We start from the raw sequence: 21,506 nt of genomic DNA on the forward strand, positions 1-21,506 counted from the left end.
ATCCTCCACTGCCTTCCAGGGCCACAGCAGAGAGCTGTATTGGAAGAGGAGGAACTGGGACAGAATCCCAGCGCCCCATCCAGAACTAGAACCTGGTGTGCCAGCACTGCAGGCAGAGGATTAGCCAAGTGAGCCGCAGTGCCAGAGATTCTATCTTTAAAAAGTTGTTAAAAATTGCAGGTAAAAAATAGACATACAGTGAATGGAAGGGGAGAGGGAGAGGGGAGGGTTGCAGGTAGGAGGGAAGTTATGGGGGGGGGGAGCCATTGTAATCCATAAGCTGTACTTTGGAAATTTATATTTACTAAGTAAAAGTTAAAAAAATATACGTATAAATATTAAACTTTAAGCTGAGTGCAGTTTTCAATGATTATCATATTCTTCCTTCTTGTCATTATTTCTTAGGATAAATATAGTATTTTAATTTTTTGATGCACAAAATGTTTCCTTTATATCTTTTATTGTGTCTTTCAATATGTTCCTTAATTATTTTAGCAACAGAGCTTATATTTAGTCATCACAAAGCTTTGGTATTACTGGACCCTCTCTAAGCACCAAGTTCCTCCAGGACCAAGGACAGTTCCTGCTATTTAGAAGGAACTCAATAACTGACAAGTTGGCATGAAAGACTGCCTAACTAAATGAATGAATCTATAAATAACTCCATTTACAATCATGAATCTTTATATGTGCATATTTATATATCAACTACTCATTTCTGTTCATGTCCAATTATAAAACTAATTTATATTTATATTTATTCACAGTGGATTAACTTGACAATTTGGATTCATTGCAAGTAAAATCACGCATACATTTTACAACAAATTCCAATCTATATTAAATGGTCTTAGGGAGAGATTTGGTAGCATTTGTTTTAAACACACATGGCTTTCACAGTTTCTTAAATATAGTAGCAATATAAATAACAAAGATTATATCAACCATCAACATACACATTTAGCATCTGAATCATAAACCAGATATGCATCCTCACTTTATCTGCACTTTCTACTCATCAAATACTGATTTGTTGCTGATTTAGCATTAATCTCAATATGAGATAGTTTCTGACACTTGGAAGTATTTTTTTTTCAAAAAACAGCTTTTATTTTTGCTACTGATGCTTTATTCATGAATTTGTAATGATACCTTTTTGATCCAATCAGCTGCTTCTCCTCTCTTCCACTTGGGCTCTTGACTTTTAACAAAGTTTTTTTTATTCTCTACAATTTAGTGCTTTGTCCCTGCATTCCTTTAGCTATGTGATATCTACCTGACTTAGAATGCTTATATTTCCTAGAAAAATGGCTGTATTTGATTCATATGCATACTGTATTGGCCTATTGTTGACTGAGATCTATCTTGATTTAGTTCATTCCAATGTGAAAATCAGGTATATTGTTTCTTCATTCAGAGAAAGAGGAAGGCAAGTGATGGTGAGGGGGAGGGAGCAGGGAGATGAGACTTTCTCTGGTTATCTGCTGAACTATATAAAAAGCTATCTCTGGGAGCTGGCTAAATGAACTACTAACATTTATACAGAAAAAGAGAGAAACAAGCTGGCCTTGGACTTATTTTAATACTAGAAATATTTTTTCTGGTAGTATATTAGTTGTCAAGATGTCTCCATCACACTCACTGCTGTGTCCCCAGGCTTCATCCTGTGTGTGACACATGATTGTTACATCTAGCCCTCTTTTCAGTGTCAGACTGCCTAACATTGTGAGAATCTGGAGAGAGGAAAGGGCAGTACATGTAGTTTCAAAGACAATCTCCATGATGTGATTCCCCCTCTCCATCACTCTTCCCATTGAAAAATATTTGTTCTAGAGAACAACAATATAGAATTTATACCTTTCCTTAAAGAATTTAAGCCAGAGGACCCAGGCAGACTGCACATCCAAATTGGGAAAATAATCTTCAAACATCTTTGTTTACTGAAAAGACTTGGGTGTGCATAGATTTCAGCCTTGTGGTTAAGGCATTCACATCTACATTAGAATAGTTGGTTCTGAATCCTGACTCCAGCTTTACACTAATTTAAACTCTGGGAGGTAGCAAGATGTCTCATTTGGATTTCTGCCTTTCATATGGGAGTCTCCCAGCTTCAGCCTGCCCCAGCCTTTGTTGTTATGGACATTTGGAAAGCAGATCAGAGGATGGGAATGCTTTGTATCTATCTACCTATGCTTCTCAAATAAACAAGTAGAATTTATTTATTAATTCATTTTAATATTTATGTGAAAGGCAGAGTTACAGAGAGACCTGGGGGGGGGGGGGCTGAAGAAAGAGAAAGAGAGAGAGAGAGAGAAAGAGAGAGAGAAAGATTTCATCAACTGGTTCATTCCCCAAATGGCTGCTATGGCCTGGGCTGGGTGCAGCTGAACACAGAAGCCTGGAACTCCATCCAGGTCTCCAGAATAGGTGAGGAGCCCAAGCACTTGAATCATTTTCTGCTGCTTTCCCAAGCTCATTAGTAGGGAACTGGATTGGAAGTACAGTAGCCAGGACATAAATCAGTAACCATATGGGATGCCAGTGTCACAGATGGTAGCTTAACCTGTTATGTCACGCTGGCCCCATAAAATTTATTTTAAAAGAAAGAGGGAAGGACAGGGAAGAGAGAAACAGAGAGATTTGCTATCCAGAAAATGGCAACTTATTTCTTATTAACTGTAATATCAACAAACAAAAATGGATTACCTGTCTTGAGGAAGGAGAACCATTGCAAAGAATGAGCTAAAGTACTTCCACAGAACATGATAATCAACGTACAGAAAGTCAGTATTTTATTATTTCAGCTTCTAGTTTACATTTATGTATCCATCCCTAGCTATCACTCGGGATTTGTATATCAAGTCCCAGCTACTTCTTTGCTTGATAATAGCTGAAATCTAAGTTGAAAAGAAAAAGGAGCCTAAGTTTTTTGTAGAACAGCATAAAAACTCCAGACATGGTGCCACAACTTTCATTAATTCCATACAGCTCTGAAATAAATGCTGTTCATTTGGAAGAAAAATAGATACCTAATTATGCATCAAATCATGGTATGATTCAAGCCTCTTTTACCTAATGAACTTTTCAACATATATTATCAAGACAATTAAAGTAAAAGCAAGAAGAAGGAGAAAATTATCCAGCCAGATATTTTCTTTGCCAATATTGATGGACATAGGAAAACGAGAAGTTTAAAAATTTAAAAAGATCTATCAAAGCTTGGTGATCGGCCAGAGGACATAGTTTTCCTTTGCAATCAGTCTCCTGCTGTCCATGAGCCATGTAATCTTTGTTGGGCCTCATATTATTTTGTAAAAGTTGGTTAAATACTCCAAGAATAATATTTTGTGATGAAAATTATGAAATATTTTATGGAAAAAAATCTTAAAACAACATTGCATATTTGATATCCACTATATGTTTTTTCCATGAGCTTTTTCTTGAATTAAGGGATAAATTGCAGGAAGGAGACATCAGACATGAGAATCAGAAACAACTTACACTAAAATAGGCATTTTCTTCAGGCACTGTGGTTAAGATTGGAGTATGATTTTGCACTCTTCCAATTTTGCCCCTCCAGTTCCACAGAGTGTACTTCTCTAGACTTCTCTCTGCTTTACTGCTTCTGGTTGTTTTGGGTTGTTGGTATGATACTGGCAGGTATAAAGGAATTGAGCTTGGGTTTTTGGTCCCTTGTATTCCCCACACCCCTCATTGTGTCCTACAAGGACCCCTCACCAGATGACACACTATTTGTTCCTTCAGTCCCTTATGGGAACTGCACCCACTTTTATTCTTTCTGCAGGCATTGCCCTAATCATGATGTTTCCCACAAGTTCGAAGTACCTTAGTGAGTAATCTTTTATTAAACTAATCTGCTATTGCTTCTTGGGTGTCACCTGTTTCCATATGAGAAAGTCTCTGTTCATGTTTCTTTTATGGAATTTATATTTAGTGAGTTTGTGTTTGTAGCAGTGGGGAGCAGATCCTATAGGGGTACACAAATAAGTAAGGAAATATCAGAGAGTGAGAAGTACTATGAGGAAAATGAAGTCAAGTGAATGTGAAGTGATATCAGAGATTTTTTTTTTCTCCGATGAAAATCTTTAGAGCTGAAATCTCAGAGAATGAGTGAAGGAGGACCTGGGTTGAACACAGAGAGGGGCACTCCAGGGATGGAGGCAGAACAGCATGGATGCTTCCAGCTATGCCACTTTGAGTCCCTTTGTTGTTCTGCACTTCTCATCTTCACTCTGTTACGTGAATGTCAACCTGTTCATGCATCTGCTTAGCTTTCTAGTGTCTACTTGAGTTTTTTTTTTTTCCTCTGTGAAGCCATTTTAGCCCAACTCCATAGCTCTAGAAGAAATTCCTGTGTCCTACAAAGGACTTAACTACAATACGCAGAATGCTTCATTCCATACTTTTGCTCTTTTGCCTTTCATCATATAGAGTACTAGAACACAGAGTGGACTATTTTTGTCATTATTTAGTCCTGGCATCAAGTCAAAACTTGGACCAGATTATGTTTGTTTTCTTATTGCCTCTTTCTTAACACAACTATATATGTTATTTTTTCTACCTGTATATATCAACATTTTTATTTTTAGTTAATATGACATTCATTATTCTGAGATATTTTTCCTGTTTATTTTATTGCCTCAGAATCATAATCATAAAATAGAATACTTTTCCTTTTGTTTAAGAGGATGTGGACTTTCCCTCCATCTATTACCCACTCTCCAAATAATGCATTAACATTGGTCTTGTTCCCTTCCTCCTGCCTAAAGCTATTTATTTTGCAAAAAAAAGGAATGTGTTTCTTTGCAGAAACATGTCATCAATCCCCAAATCATCTCCCTCTTACTTGGGAGTTAGATATCTGGAGAGATAAATTCAGGCTTTATTTTAATCACTCTACATAGTATCATGAAGAGAAAAAAATATTCAGGACATGAATGAGAATCATTTGACACTTTGAGAATCCTAGAGGTTTACAACAGCATTATATTGTCTTCAGAGTTCTGATGATGAACAATGGATGGCAGGCTTGACCTTGGACCACCAGTCTATTATCAACAGAGCAGCTATAATTCCGAGGTCAGAGTACAAAGCAGGTCACAGCCCTCCTATGCCATAGAGTCCTCAGATTATCTTTGTCCCTCAGGGTAAAGTCCTCACACAACCTCCATGTTCTGCTGATCTCTTACCTTCTGCTCTGCAACTCCCTCCTGAATTTCCTTAAGACCCACGTACACTTTTCCCTCTTTCATAAATGATCTATATGCTCATGAAGCTCTTAGACATCCCTAAAATCTTTGCTCAAAGTCACCTTCTTATGAAGTCCAAAGCCAGGAACTTAGAACTCCATTTGAGTCTCCTGTGTGGATAATAAGACAGCAAGTATTTGACCCATCATTTGCTACCTCTGAGGGTATGCAATAGCAGGAAGCTGGATTATAAGTAGAACAGCTGATATCCAACCAGGAGCTCTACAATGGGATGTGAGTATCCCATGCAGCAACTTAACCACTGTGCCACATTCCTGCCCCAGTTACAACTGTTCTTTTGGACACAGAAGTGATTTTCTCCAAAGATTTTTCAAGAACTTTTAAATCTTCAAATTATCCTATAGTGGGGCTGGTGCTGTGGCATAGAAGGCTATGTTAGTAAAACGGTGCTGTCCTATCTGGGACACCATCTTGGGCTCTGGCCCAGTCACCACCTTGTGCAGTGGGTTTAGCCTCTGCAGAACCCAGTCTGGCTTACTAGGAATCAGGTAACCAAATGGCCCATACGTAAGTGGCAACTCCACTTATGATTCCACCCTTCTGAGCTCACAGTTAACTGTAAACAAGTCACCTATCCCACCCTTCTGATGGCTCTTGCTTCTATCATGAGCAAGCCAGAGAGAATAAAGGAGTGCAAACAGCGTGTCAGCCAAAAATTGCATTCTGTTCTTCCTTCCTCAGAGATTAATCTGTTGGTGAGACTGGGCGCAGCCTGGGGCAAGGCTTCAGTACCTCACCAGGTCTCCTCAATTCCTACAAACTCGATTTCCTGGTTCCACTGCTGAGCATTTCTTAGATATTTCATTTGTTAGCTCTGAGTTAACAGCCAAAATTGTCTACCGCTCTTCTTAAACCCTTCTCCTTTATTCTGCCACTTTCTCCTGAGCACAAAAAATACTGTAAAGGCTAACAAAATGTTTATCGCTCTAAAAGCCCTGTGCCTGACACATTCCAAACTGCTGACACAATACACTACAAATTTCACCAAAGAGCCTTCCACTCATCCTCTGCCCTCATCAGAGTCCTTGTGTTGCTCTACACTTTCCCCAGCAAGCAGCTCTGTTGTCCAAACCTGACTCCAAACACCTCCACCCTACTTCTGGGCAGATCAGCTCTAAAGTCTTCTCTAACTAGCCACCTCTTCTTCTGACCCTAAAATCCTAAAACCTAGCAAAAAAAAAGCTCCCCCTACAAAGACAACATTACCCTGAGAGATATTTCTCCCAACCTGTGTAAACAATGATCAAGGCTACTGGCTGTTCAAACCAGCAGTCTCACCCAGTTAATTACTATTTCCAGACATATCTCCTTTTCGATAATTGTCCCTTATTCTGTCACCTATCAGATTCTCCTTAGGAATCTCTGTAGGGGTGCCCATCTGCTCTGATAGAAGTCCTCTCCCATTAAACCTAACATAATGGTAAAGAATAACTTGCCAAACTTGTTTTGCAACTTGGTTTAACAGGTCTCTGATAACAATGAGTATCTCCGGTTTAATGTCACTGATTTTATAGCTAAAAGGAGTAGAATTCCATATAAATGCAATTTTGACCTTAATTCAGATGGAGGTATGATGTAATATCAACATATTCAGTATTCTAGGTGTAATTGTTAAATGTACATTGGATAAAGACACATGATAAATGTGTCTAAATGTAAACATTGGTACTAAACACTTTTTATTCTATAGAAAAACTATTTGGTTTGTTAACAATTATGTTTTCATAAACTGTCTATGAAAAATAGTTCAACACTGCTTGGAAGTAACAGACTGAATTTGATGTGTTACCTTATTTAAAAAATATTGTCTTAGTTTGGAGATTTTTAAATGGTTATTTCAAAATGTAAATCAAGGAAATCAGCAGTTGGAAAAGGTCACAGGTATAGAAATGTGTTCTTGGTAAGGAAGTCATAGGAGGTTACGAAACAAAGAAATTTTTGGATTCAAAAGCTAATTCAGATTACTAAGAGCAGAAAAAAATTGTAGTCAATTGATGGTAATTAAAAACAATTAGATTTTAAGAAACTATTATTGAAACTGCTTCATTGTTCTATCTTGTATAGGTCTGGGCCTCATAATAGGCAAGGCCTTAAAGTCCACCTGATTATTATCAAGCCCCTTCTGTCAGTTTCCGTTTGCCTCTCAGTGGAAACACTTGCCTGTGGTTTAGACAGCACCTTTCTTAGATCCTCTAGTAATGACTCTGTCCTGTCTAGACCACTTAGGGCCTCATTCTTTCGTAATCACACCCTCTACTCTTATATCAGTGGCTCCACTACTGGCCCATGTGTAATGGTGGTCCTCTTCCCACTTAACATGATTATTCAGAATTTTTTCTACAGACAAACCCCTCTATCCACAAGAGCCGAGCGGCCTTTCTCCCATTGAGGTTGGGATCAGCTTCGCAGCTCCCCTCTCCTCAGTAGTGACCTCAGGAACAGCTTTGGGCCATAACATAATCTCAACCAGTTGACTCCAAAACAACTCTTACGTTTACAAGAGGGGACCTTTACTCAACGTTTCAGGGTTCTTGCCATATATTCAGATAAGGATTCTAAATATTGGCCGCTTATAAATGAAACAGGCAACATAGTACAGTTTCAGCATTTACTCAGTGAGAAAAATACACAGCAAAGTGAGGCTTTATTTAAGGAAGAAGAAGCCTAGAAAATAAGCTGGGTCCATACCAGGCAGAGAGCAGGCTGGGAGCCACATGGAGCAAGCGTGCAGTTGGGAGCAGCCACAGGTAACTCAGCACAGGCAGGAAAGCAGAGAGCGGAAGGCTGCTTGCCAGGAGGCACCTGACAACAAGGGCAGGCCTGCCTTGCTCCAAGCCTTTTATTCACTTCCAAATGGGCGTGGTTACGTAGTTTGATTGGCAGGTAGGGGCAAATGATCAGAAAAGGGAGTATGTTGGAAGGCATCCTCTTCCAACTCACAAATCTGATCAGTTTCTGCCAATAATAGTCACTAGGCCCATTGAAACTTCAGCTGACGCCATCTGAGATCTCCAAAGCCAAATCCCCTCACTAACAGGTGTGGTACTACAGAACAGACTGGCTTTTAGACCTTATAACAGCTAAAAAAGGGAAACTTGTATCTTTCTGGGAGAACAATGTTGCTATTATGTTAATCAATCGGGCCAGGTAGAACAAAATGTTAAATCACTTCCTTAATCCGACTCAGGACCATTGGCTGCTATTCTCACCCTGGCTTTTATACTACCTTTTCTGTTTCAGTGTTCACAGGAGGTGATAATGGAATGAACCTTCACCAACCAGGTGCTCAACCAAATCCTACTACAGGGATATATTCAAGTCCCTATCCAGGAGATTGCAGCCTGAGACATTGCCCCACGACAGCATGAAGTAGCTCTAGAAGACAGATCATTGTCCTTCCACCCCTCCTGGGCTTTTGGGGCTGATGGAATCCCATACAACACTTGCTTTATAAAAAACAAAAGGGGGAATGTTAGTAAAATGGTGCCATCCTATCTGGGAGGCATCTCAAGCTCCAGATGCCATCTTGGGCTCTGACACAGCCACCACCTTGTGCAATGGATTCAGCCTCTCTAGGACCCAGCCTGGCTTACCAGGAGTCAGGTGACCAAATGACCCAACCACAAGTGGCAATTCCACACTAACTGTAACAGGATTCACTGTTCTCATACCCTTAGTCCTATAAAGCTATAACAAAGCTTGTTTTTTCACATAGGCACCTCTTTTTATCTCTCCTTCCATCCTGTTGGGTTTCCTCAATCTGAATGTAACTTTTCCTTTAACTCCGGTATTCAGTGTGCTTTGTGGTGGCTTTTCAGGCTAACCATCCCATGTGGGTGCTGGTTCATGTCCCAGCTGCTCCCCTTTTAATATAGCTCTCTGCTATGGCCTGGGAAAGCAACAGAAGATGACCCAAGTAATTGGGCCCACGCATGTGCATGGGAGACCTGGAAAAAGCTCCAGGCTCCTGACTTCGAATTGGCTCAGCTCTGGCCATTGCTGCCATTGGAGGAGTAAACCAATGGATGGAAAACCTTTCTCTCTATCTCTCCCTCTCTCTGACTGTAAGTCTGCCTCTCAATTAAATAAATAAATAAATAAATCTTTTTAAAAATTAGCCTTTGTATAAAAGAATTGCATCCTATAGAATCAAATGAAATCTTCGGAGCATCTGATGACCTTATACTATAGATGGGAAACTACTTAAGAATCTATTTGATTCATCTCTTTTCGGTAGCAAAGCATCTGTCAGTACATGTGTTACAAATAAACATGCATTTGGGCAGGGCCAGTGCTGTGGCATAGTATGTTAAGCTGCTGCCTGCAGTACTGGCATCCCCTGTGGGCACTGGTTCGAGACCTGGCTGCTCCACTTCCAATCCAGCTCTCTGGAAAGGCCTGGGAAAGCAGTAGAAGAGGGCCCAAATCCTTGAGCCCCTGCACCCACATGGGAGACCCAGAAGAAGCTCCTGGCTCCTGGCTTCAGATCAGTTCAGTTCTGACTGTTGTGGCCAATGGTGGAGTGAACCATCTGATGGAAGACCTCTCTCTCTCTCTCTCTCTCTGCCTCTCCTCTCTCTAAATAACTCTGACTTTCAAATAAATAAATAAATCTTTAAAAAACAAATAAATATGAATTAAGAAAATTAATAATTTTCTATCAGATCATCTATCAGATCATCAGATCTATCAGATCATCACTTGTCATCTTTTTTTTAAAAAGATTTATTTATTTATTTGAAAGTCAGAGTTACACAGAGGAGAGTCAGAGAGCTAGAGAGAGAGGTCTTCTATCCACCAGTTCACTCCCCAATTGACCGCAATGGCCAGAGCTGCGCCAATCTGAAGCCAGGAGCCAGGAGCTTCTCCTAGGTCTCCCACGCAGGTGCAGGGGCCCAAGGACTTGGGCCATCTTCTACTGCTTCCCCAGGCCATGTCATCTGCTTTCACAAGTCCAGTAATGCAAAGCTCACAATTTCAGGACGCATCTCTCTTATTTATGTTATTTATGGCAAGTGCTACCTTGTGTGGTGTGTGTGTGTGTATGTGTGTGTGTGTGTGTGTGTGGTGAATGTATATAAAGCCAAAATTCTTTTTTTAACATACACTAGCCATTGCGAGCTTTTTTCCTTTATTGCAATACAGAATACAGCTATTTACTCTTCCATATCATTACTCAAAAACTTCTTGAAGGCATGTGTCACAACCCCTGGAATATTGGTTTTTCAAGGTCAAACATTGTTAGTATGATAATATGAACACCTTATAATTTTTAAAATAAGGCAAGCAGTACTCATACAGAGCCCTCTTGAAGTCTGATAACGCAGAACACAAAGAAGTCATTGTCTGCAGTGCAATTCTTGCCATGCATTTTTACTATACATATTCAAAATATTATAAGTAGCAGCATGGGATGTATTATCTTAATAATTGCATATCTTTGAACATATTATTCCTTCCTTTCACAAGGGGTCTTAAAAAGTTCAGGGAAAATATATTTTATCAACAAACTGTGTGGACTTCTTTTTGCATGAAAATAAACTTATCTTTTAATTTCATTTTTCCATGAATCTCTGGAAGTCCCCTTGGATTTTTTAGCATTTGCTGATTTCCTTGCCCTTGCTATGTCTATAATCAATTTTTGTTTTACTGCTTCCATCCATTCATTCTGGCAAAAATGCTAAAGGCAGGACTACTTTGTGGGTAAACATTCTCTTATTTGCCCTTAGAGGAAGAAGATGTTTTCTTTTACTCTCTCTTACACCCATTAAAGGATCTGAGTTCTGCACAAATTCTGAGTTAACATGAAAATAACTTTTAAGCAATAATAATATATTTCTAATATTATAAAATATTAGCTAAAATGTGACCCATGCATTCATTTTAATATAGGTCTTTACAATAGTAACATAGGCTTAACATTTGATGTACCTAAGAAGATGTCAGTCAGAAAGTGGGAAAATGTTGCTGTTACAACATAAGCTTAAAGAATATTATCGCTGGTAAAAGATGATAGCTAAAAAAGCAAAGATCCTGAGAATAAATTAATAATAATAATAATTTTAAAAAGTAGCAAGTGCAACCCTACTATCACACAACTAAATTCATATGTGTTTTTAAGTGTATACAAATTTATTTTTTTGCAAGGAGAAAACATGGGCATTTCTTAAGTACAAAGTTTTACAATGCACATAAATTCATGTTTCGATGAAAAAGTATTAAAAATGGATGATGGTGCTGGTTATATAGTATTGTAAATGTATTCAATGCTATTGATTTGTACCCTTAAAATAGTTAAAGTGATAAATTTTATATTGTATTTATTTTACTACAATACAAAATGGTCTTTAGTAAGTTAATATTGAGATAAAATAATAAAAAGTTTTCTCAAGCACAGCTCATATAATTTAGAATAATACATCAAACAAAACACACTATAGCAATATCTAATTTTCTTAGACTAGTTATTTGTAATCATTTATAGAATAACCTAAATACATTTAAAAATTCTACACATAAATAAGGATGTAGCAGTCAATCATTCAGAGTAATATTTGTTTTCTTAAATGGAATAATTAGTACCAATGCTATGGAGATGTTTAGCATCTCCATTTCATGCACTGAATAAAATATTATAGTACTTTTTCCTTTTTAATGTTTTATAGATTAGGAACATTTTAATGTTTAATAAACATTAAGTGTAATAATTTTGTAATAAAATGATGCAATATTTTGATAAACATTATAAATGTTTTATATACATTAAGGATAATCAGCATAATTGTTTAGTGTTATAAATATTTATCTACATTATGAGCTTTTAAAATATCATTTAACAATCATTTGACTACATATGAATGCATCTGGGTTTTAGATCAGAGTAAATAATTTCATAGTAAAGCCAACTAATTGTCAAAAAGCCAAATTTTAGAAGAGCTATTCTTTCATCATATATTTCATAGAATACATCAGTTTATAGCATTTAGAAATAAACTTGCTTATCTGCTTGGAAAGAGAGGTCAATAATGTTTGTCAAACTGAAACATCAATAAAGAAATTCTTTTTTGATTTTCTTATTTTAAATAATTAACAAATTGATCTATTTATCTTTTCACCAACTTTTAGGCATCAGTTGATTTGATGAAGCTTTAAGAATCATTTTAAAATGTTTTCTATACTGAAAAGTGGAACATTTTAGATAATATTAGTTTTTCATGCATTTTATTTATTAACAGCAAAAGGAATCATAAAAGGAAACTATACAGCTGGAACAAATGGGGACTATTTCTGAGAAATTGCAATTATCCTTGATTTTTGATTTACTCTTAGCTACCACAAGGTGATAAATTTGACAAAAGTCTTCTTAATGGTGTCTGTATATGAAGAACTCATTTTCATTCTGTTAATGAAGTGCACCAGCATCCACTCTTTTCCTGTCTAGTGGTCTGAGGCAGAGTTAGTAGCAAGACTTCTGTCTCCAGTGAAAATCAATGCTTCAAAAATCTATTACACAGTTTATGCCAGAATGATTTCATTGTTAGATGTAAATAAGAGGAATTGTATAAAAATATAAAACCAAAATTATAAAAGCTAAATATATTTATATATGTGCTCAATGGTAAAATAACACTTTTTAAAGATATTAAAATCCATCTGAAGTTGATGTTGATCAAGTCAAGCAGAGAGCATGTATTTTGTATCATGCTATGTTCTTCCTGGTATTAATTTAACTATTGAAATTGTATTATTAACCCATGCTTAACTTAAATTTGTATTTGTATGACTTTTATATTTTGTCTAGTTATAAATTAAGTTCATCTACAGTTACTTTACTTATATTAAATCCTTAATCTTTCTTTGGCTACTCCTATTCTGAGTATAATAAACCCATTTACTCTGCAAAGTTCATCACTGCAACCCTTTAATGGCTTTCTCAGTGATCTTCTGTGCCTTCTTTTTATGCTCCAATCACTGTGTCCTTTCTTTTTCTCCCTTATTCTTAGTCTCAGGGAAGTGTCCCTTATAAGTTGAAGGGATCTAAGAGACATGTGCTGTCCACAGTTCCATTTCTTATCAGATTATTCATTAAGGTAAATTTGGAAAGATAATCCATAATGCTGTCTGAAAAAAAGACATATTTTAGATAATTTTCCTTCATTACTGTTTACATATTTTATTGATTATCAAACAATCTGATTTCCTCTGAATCTTTGTACCAACATAGACTTCATGGAAGAATTTTCCCAACCTCTTTCCCCTCCAGTTTTTTCCTTTTCTCTTATCAAATTCCCCACAGTTAAACAACCACAAAACTTCCTCAACAAAGATATTAACAAATCTCTTCTTATCTTTATCACCATAGTTCTTGACAAAGAGCCTGCATTGTAGGTATAATTTCCCCATCACGCACTGAGTCTTAACATTTGGCAGGCTGGCTTTTGGTCTCCAACATTCTACCCAAACCAAAACTCGTTCTTTTCCTAAACACTTTTGGAGTTTCTTCAACACCAATGCTCCCTTCTTAAAGGGACTCCTGATGGACCAATGCCGCCATTCTTCTTCTACTCTTTTATGTCTTACACAAGGAAGCAAGTCCCTGCCTCATTTTTTGAGTTTTGTGATGCATTCTGTCTCCCCTTTGCTTGAAGAAGGCAGTCTGAGGGAGGAGAGAAAAGCAGCTACAGGTGGGAGAATGTATTTTAGGTTCTGCATTTCCACTTTAGTTGAGAAATACGCTTCATTGTTAATTAATCTATATGTAATTGTTATACCAGATTTTAGCTCACACCACTTTGGAGTACAAATTTTGAAAGGTTTAGCTTATTTGCATATGTAGTGTTCTGAAATGCATATCATCCAAATTGATGTATTTAATGCTTAATTTACAAATTTGAAAAGTAACCTATTTTCCAGATTATTGCAACTTTTTGATTATTTTAAGCTAATATGATACATAGTATAATTCAACTTGAGATATATTATCATGTACTGTATAAAAGTTGACAAAGTAGCTGTTGTTTTAGAGTTTCTACTATAAGTTTGACATGGAATGCCTACTTGGATTACTGGTCAAAGTAACTCCTTAACGAAGATTTAGCATTGGATAAAATCTTGTTGTCTAGAAACAGGGGCACCTCATTTTACTTAAAAAAAAATACAAAATTTTCCATGTTCATCCCTTCTGTCCTTTCTAGGCTACATATATACTGGCACTGTGGTGCAGCTAGTTAAAGCCCCTGCTTGCAGAAGCAGCATCCCATATAGGTGCCAGTTCAAGTCTCAGTTCTTCCACTTCTGATCCAGCTCCCTGCTAATGCACCTGGGAGAGCAGCAGGGGATAGCCCAAGTCCTTGGGCCCCTGCACCCACTTGGGAGACCCAGGAAAAGCTCCTGGCTCCTGAATTAGGCCTGGCCCAGCCCTGCTCGTTGTGGCCGTTTAGGGAGTGAAAAAGCAGATGGAAGACCTCTCTCTCTCTCTCTCTGTCTCTCTCTCTCTCTACTTTACTCTGTAACTCTCCCTTTCAAATAAATAAAATAAGCTTATGCTACTCATATAATATTTGATTTTGAAACCTGCAACGATTTATTTTATTTAGAAATGTGACTTGCATCAAAGATATGGGAAACAGAATCAATGGTCATGGTGTTTTTTATATTCGTTAGCTATCTCCTTTCCTCCATTGTAGACTGTCCATAACCCTTATATAGGTAACAATAGAGGCTGTGGGATCTTACCACATATTGATAAGGCCAAAACCCAATACAATTGAACCCGAACTAGAAACCTGAAATAAAAATCTACTATTGGTAGAAAACTCAAAAGTTATAAATAATACAAAGAAATATATTTATAGATATATTTCAAGAGGTTTCCATCTACACAAAGCTCCAACAAAGGGAAATAGTTCTGCAGCAGCAAAGAGATCCGATTTTCTTTGCTTAGCATGCGACACACTGACTCTTTATTGCTGTATTAGAATAGGCAACTTCCTATGCCAAGATTTAATTAAAGTTTAAATATTTGAAGGGGTGGTGATAATGTTGTCTCTAATAAAAAATTTACCTGTCTTGGGATCAATAGAGAAATAAGGTTGTCCCTGAAGGATGCTGTAAACGACTCTGGCACTGTTTCCATAGGTGGGGTCATCTGCATCAGTGGCCTTGACCTGGAGCACATATGCACCTGGAAAATAAGATAATATGACTCTAGCATGTTTTTGTTTCTCAAGGTCATGTCTATTGTCCTCTGGATTCCATTTTCTTTTGCAATTTGGTATTTCTCAGAAATGCCATGAGTTTATGATGTAATGAGTATAATTTACCATTAGAACTAAAATATTTGGTTAAAATAAAGCCTTTGGGGCACCTCACACATTTTGAATATCTATTTAATAAGCTGGATTCATTTGCAGTAGCTATATCATTAAAATGAAAGCCATCAAGATATCTTTATTGATTTGCACACTGAAGAAAACATGAACAACACTTACATTAGATCATCTGCTTGCTATTGATGCTTTAATTTCATGATTAGGATCTTAATAGAGAGGTTAAAAGGTTTAGAGACTCACTGACCTTTAGAGGGAATTAAGTGATTTTCAGTTGCAATGTACAAATCAACAACTGCCTACTAGCACTCAGAAGGCTTTAATTAGAAAAGGAAATTTGAGAAGCTATAAATAAATGCAAATATAACTGCAGAAACACCTCTTGGTCTCATTATTGAATTAACCTAAGTGTTCATTAACATGGGAATACTGTGCAGACATACAAACTATCTACAGCTTTCTCTCTCTCTTTTTGCTTTTTTGACACTGGGCTTATTTTTTACACATTAATTGATCTTGATGTGATAATTTTCTATATTTTTCCTCATACTCATAAATACACATAAATATATCTGTAAGGGCTTTTAGACTATTACTACTTAATGTCCTCTTCATTGATACTATTTTCAATTTCATTTGAGAACAAATGAAAATCAGAAGTATCAAAAACTGTGACAAAGTAGTTATGTTGCTGACGTCAGGCAGAAATCTCTACCAAGCATAAAGGGACCCATATAAGATTCCAAAGTTACACTAAAACAGAATGCTCTTTGTCTCTTGGGGGTATTCAAAGTAATCGCTTCATTTGAGGAGAACAGAGATGCCACATTCTATTCAGTTAATCATTCAGTCTTTTCTACTAGTGTAGCACAAATCTAGAAAAAAAAAATCCTAACAGCTGAAGTCTACAAATAGCAAGTACTTCCCCAATTCTATATATAAACATTACAGTTGTAAAGCTATGAATTGTTCTGTTTTGTGGGTACCACTGGAGGAAAATGAGTATCATATTTAGCAACAAATAGAAAATAAAACTAATAAGTAAACTTTCTGTAGTAAGTGTGATACATATTGCCAAACACCACAGCAGTATATACAGTGTGGCATAAAAAGATGAGAAACCATGGTCTTCTCCTTTATGATATTGTTTTTAATGTTAATAGAACTTAATTATTCTGAAAAAAATGTTCTTCCAAAATTAATGTAAAATCATATGTTGAGGGGTCAGCTCTGTACCATAACTAGTAAAGCTTTTGCCTACAGTGCTTGCATTCCATATGGGTGCCGGTTTGAGTCCAGCTGCTCCACTTCCAATCCAGCTCCCTGCTGATGCACCTGGGAAAGCAGAGGAAGATGGTTCACATCCTTGGGCCCCTGTACCCACATGGGAGACATGTATGAAACTCCTGGCCCCTGACTTCAGCCTGGCCAAGCCCTAGCTGTGGCAGCCATTTGGCGAGTGAACCAGTAGATGGAAGATCTCTCTCTCTGCCTCTGCCTCTCTTTCTCTGTAACTCTTTCAAGTAAGTAAATAAATCTTTTAAAAAATCATTTGTTTTGAGAGTATTGAAAAACATTCTAAGTGCATAAGAGTAGTAAATATTTGTAAGGAATCCTTCTTCATGCTATTCACAAAAATCTCTGCACATAAGAGGAATTGTACTTGTATATTTCACTGTTTTTATCCACAATGTTGAAAATAACTGTACTCTCAGTTACTGTAAATGTTAACCCTGCTTTAGGGAATAAGATGACGATGTAATTCCTCAAAGAGTTGCTAAAATGCCTGGATTCTTGTTTACAAGTGTAATTAAAATCCATTATTTACACCTGTCTTTTCACTTGCTTCATGACTTTCATCAAACTAATGCAGAAAAATAAAGATTTTATATACCCTTCAATAAGATGGCTTGGTTAGGGGTGGCACTGTGGAGCAGCGGGTTAAAATCCCAGCCTGCAGTGCCAGCACCCCATATGAGCACTAGTGTGATTCCTGTCTGACCCGCTTCAGATCCAGCTCCCTGCTAATGTGCCTAGGAAAGCAGTAGAGGATGATTCAAGTGCTTGGGCTTGAAACTCCTGGCTCCTGGCTTTGGATCGGCTCACCTCCTGTCATTGCAGTCATTTGGGGAGTGAACCAGCAAATGGAAGACCTCTCTCTGTCTCTATCTCTCTCTGTAGCTCTTTCAAATAAATAACATAAATAAAAATAAAATATTTTATTATAAAAAAGAAACCTTAGTGAATTGCTGCAGCATTTTCCAAGAGCTACCCTTCCTTGGTGTTTTGTAGCACACCAGTTGATCCTGACACTATTAAACACTATTAAACACTAGGTGTCTATGAGATAGGAGCATGCAACATCAACAATTCATTCAATGACGTGTGGAAACTGGAGTAATCTAATATGCAGCACTCAAGTGCAAAAATGACAACACAACTGCTTTAAGTACTGAAGTATAGAGTGAATGTTGCTCACAGAATAAATATCCCTTCACAGCCAGCTGGAGACATTGAGCAGAATGTCCAATACAGAGAATTGAATCACCTCAAGTTCCCATGTGGCACTGTATTGGGTAGCAAATCAGTACATTGTTTAGTAACAGTTAATGCCAATACCACAAGCCATTTTGCACAACTGGAAACATTTTAAATTTTAAAATGTCACTCAAAAGAACACACACATACAAACACACACATACAGCTTAATTATCTGGAGTATGTATTATTCCAAGAACTACCTTCCTCAGTGCTTGATCACCACATCATTTGTTCTTGATATGTTGAACACTAAATAACAGTTAATGCCCAGGATGTAGTATTAGGAAGATGTAGTTTGGGACATATGTATCTGTATTATAGCAAGGGACAAAGGAATTGCTGAGTAGAAGTTATGGAACCATGGTGAAGAATGAAGTTGTATCAGGAGAAGCCCATTAATTAACACTGCAATAAAGTGGTAACTTAATAGGTGTTCACTTATATCTAAATGACTATAACATATAGTCTATATGAGAGACAACTTGGATATTACACTAGTTACCTCAGGCTGCAAAAACAAAATACCACAGGCAGAGTGGCTTAAATAACACAATCACCATAGTAGAGGCAAGAAGTCCAAATCAAAGGGTGGGCAAATTTGGTTTCCAGCAATATTTTTCTTCCTGACTTCTCACTATGGCTTTACAAGACTTTTCCTATGTCTTCCACTTCTTAGAAAGACACCAGCTCTATTTGATTAGGTCCCCATCCTTATGAACTCATTTAACTTTCATTACCCTCCTAACTGTTCTGTCTCGGGCTACAGTAGATGAGGGCTTCAACATATGGTTCAACATGATTCAGGCCGTAGTAGATATTACTCTAAATGTACAGATAGGTATATGTTAAAAACAGGTACACATCAACAATTAATAAGCATGGTTCAGAGTCATGTTGCAAAATGAGTCATAACATGGATATGGTCTTAACATTTTGCCATTAAACAAACACTCATATCACAAAATTTCCCAAAATGAAGTGGTTTGCATCAGCTGGATGATTTCCCATAAATCAGAGTGAATGTCCTTTAGTGTAGATCGAAATGAAAATTATGATGTTTGACTTTTTAGTCCTAACTTTGAGAATTCATATACCTTCCTAGACAACCTGACATGGTTAGTCAATAATCACATATACAAAAAATGGAGTGATTTAACAGGTTTTCTTAATGACTTCTCTCAAAGGGATGTGCATTTATTCATCTGATCCAACAGTACATTTTATAGACACTCACTGGCTTCCTGTGAAATGACAAGCACATTGCTCAGCGTGCTAGGGAAACACCACGTGAAATAGTGAGAGTCCAAAGCCTCAAGAGACAAACCCTGTGTAGACAGGAATAGGACAAGAAACAGACTCAAGAGGAGGGGTTTTATATGGTAATCAGGAAATTTTTTTTTGCAAATATGAAATACTTTTGTTATTTTTTGCAACTATTTCTAGTTCATTAGTGTTTGAACTGCAAATAAAATTGTGCATGGTAACTATGTACAACATGATATTTTGAAATGTGGTTGTGAAATACCTAGATTGACCTAATACCATGTGCATGACTTCCCATACTTATCATTTTGTGGTGAGAATATTTAAAATCCACTGTTGACATCCAAGAACATGATATATTGTCATTAACTACAGTCATAAAGTTGTACACTGCATCTGCAGAATTTACTCATCCTCTGATCAACATCGCCTTACTCCCATCCCTACTCCATTCTGGTTTCATGAGGCTTTTTGAGGAAACCTTATTCCATGCACTGGCAGCTCTAGCTACAAAAAGGTCACAAGCCAGGGGCATGTTCAGAGAAATCTCAGAGAAATTAGGGCTGTCTCCACTGTGGTTCAAAAATGAAATGTAAGAGGTGGTGAAGTGAATGCTCATGTGTGGTTTTTTAAAGTCTTTGTTAGAACTGTTATAGATTTAGCTACCCCTTCAACATAAAGACTTACCTATATTTCATAGTAGCTACCCTTTTATCTATTACCTTATATTTTCCTTTTTTATTTACACAAAGGAGACAGAATTATTCCCACATTTCATTTTTATTCAATTTTGTTTATTTTGCTTTATTTAATTGAAAAGCAGAGTGACAGCGACAGAGAGAAAGACAGAAATAAAGATCTTCTGTCCACTCATCCACTCTCAAACGGCCACAACAGCCAAGTCTAAGCCAAACCAAAGCCAGGAGCCTGGACCTTAATCAAGGTTTCCCATATGGGTGACAAGTACCCAAATACCTGTTGCCTGCTGAAGTGTAAATGAGCAGAAATTTGGAATCAGAAACAGAACCAGGACTCACCCCAAAACTGGATGTGCATCTTAACTGCTGCACTGAATACCCACCCCCACTCCCACATTCTTGAGACTTACTTTAGTCATTTAACAGTATTTTGGACATTCTTAGAATTGTACCTATGAAATTTGTACTCTTTGTATTAATAAAAAAATTAATAAAGAATGTATATCTATATCCATGTAACTATCCTTGTAAATTTAATATGTAACAAAAGTGAAAATTATAATTAGCATGAAAAATAAAGTTCAAAAAATAAAAAAAAAATCATTTTAGCAAAACAAAAGTCCTTTTAGTGGACACTGTCTAGACCATCTTATCTGTTTTCTCTATGACAAGCAATTGACAAATTCTTACCATCAGGGTGGCTGGACCAAATGCATACGTGACTTCAACATGTTGACAAGAGACTGTCATATTAACTTCAAAAACTTAATTATCATATTATCATTTCTGAAACAGGATGTGATTTCCAGCATTCTTACTAGCCCTCATTCTTTTTTTTTGTATTTGTTATACTATGTGTGAACTTTGGCCCTTATATATTTTTGTTCATTTCTATTTTTTTTGGGTGTATATAAACTCATGCATGCAAACTGTCTGTACTCATATTCTCAATATATTATTCATCCATATTTATGTTTGTGAATACATCTATTGAAAATATATTTACTACTTTATTCAGTTTGAATTTTGTTTTGAATGATTTTGCTTTGTGTGTATGCAAGGAGATTTCAAAATATTTGTGTAAATGAAATTAAAATATAGGTTTATTTTAGTTCAAATATTTTTGAGATCTATGCACATGAGCAGTGTTCAAATGATTTGTGGAAAATACATGTTATGGAAAAACTATGTACAGATTTCAAAAATTTTAAAACAAAATAAACAATTTCTTTTTTCACAAACTTTTAAAGTGCCCGTGTGTGTTTTTCTATGTGTGCATGTATGGTATCAATAACTTTAAAAATAATATTTGGTTATTATGTTTGGTGAGATGAGGGAGTTTTATTATCTCTTCTGATGTCTATAGAGTAAGTATAAGTGTTTCA

At 36.7% G+C, this 21,506-nt stretch overlaps 1 protein-coding gene across 2 annotated transcripts in view; it reads right to left on the reverse strand.

Moving 5' to 3' along the window:
• CDH12 (cadherin 12) overlaps positions 1 to 21,506 on the reverse strand; it is a 293,010-nt gene that overhangs the window by 80,408 nt on the left and 191,096 nt on the right. Inside the window, exon 3 of one of the 2 annotated variants that reach the window (XM_062211771.1) lies at positions 15,355 to 15,474. The exons of the other annotated variant lie outside the window; for it this stretch is intronic. Coding sequence (XP_062067755.1) covers positions 15,355 to 15,474 — 120 coding nt within the window. The remainder of the gene's footprint in view (positions 1 to 15,354; positions 15,475 to 21,506) is intronic. 2 annotated transcript variants of the gene reach the window in all.

The sequence above is a fragment of the Lepus europaeus genome, chromosome 15, assembly GCF_033115175.1.
Source record: "Lepus europaeus isolate LE1 chromosome 15, mLepTim1.pri, whole genome shotgun sequence".
Taxonomy (NCBI): Eukaryota; Metazoa; Chordata; class Mammalia; order Lagomorpha; family Leporidae; genus Lepus; species Lepus europaeus.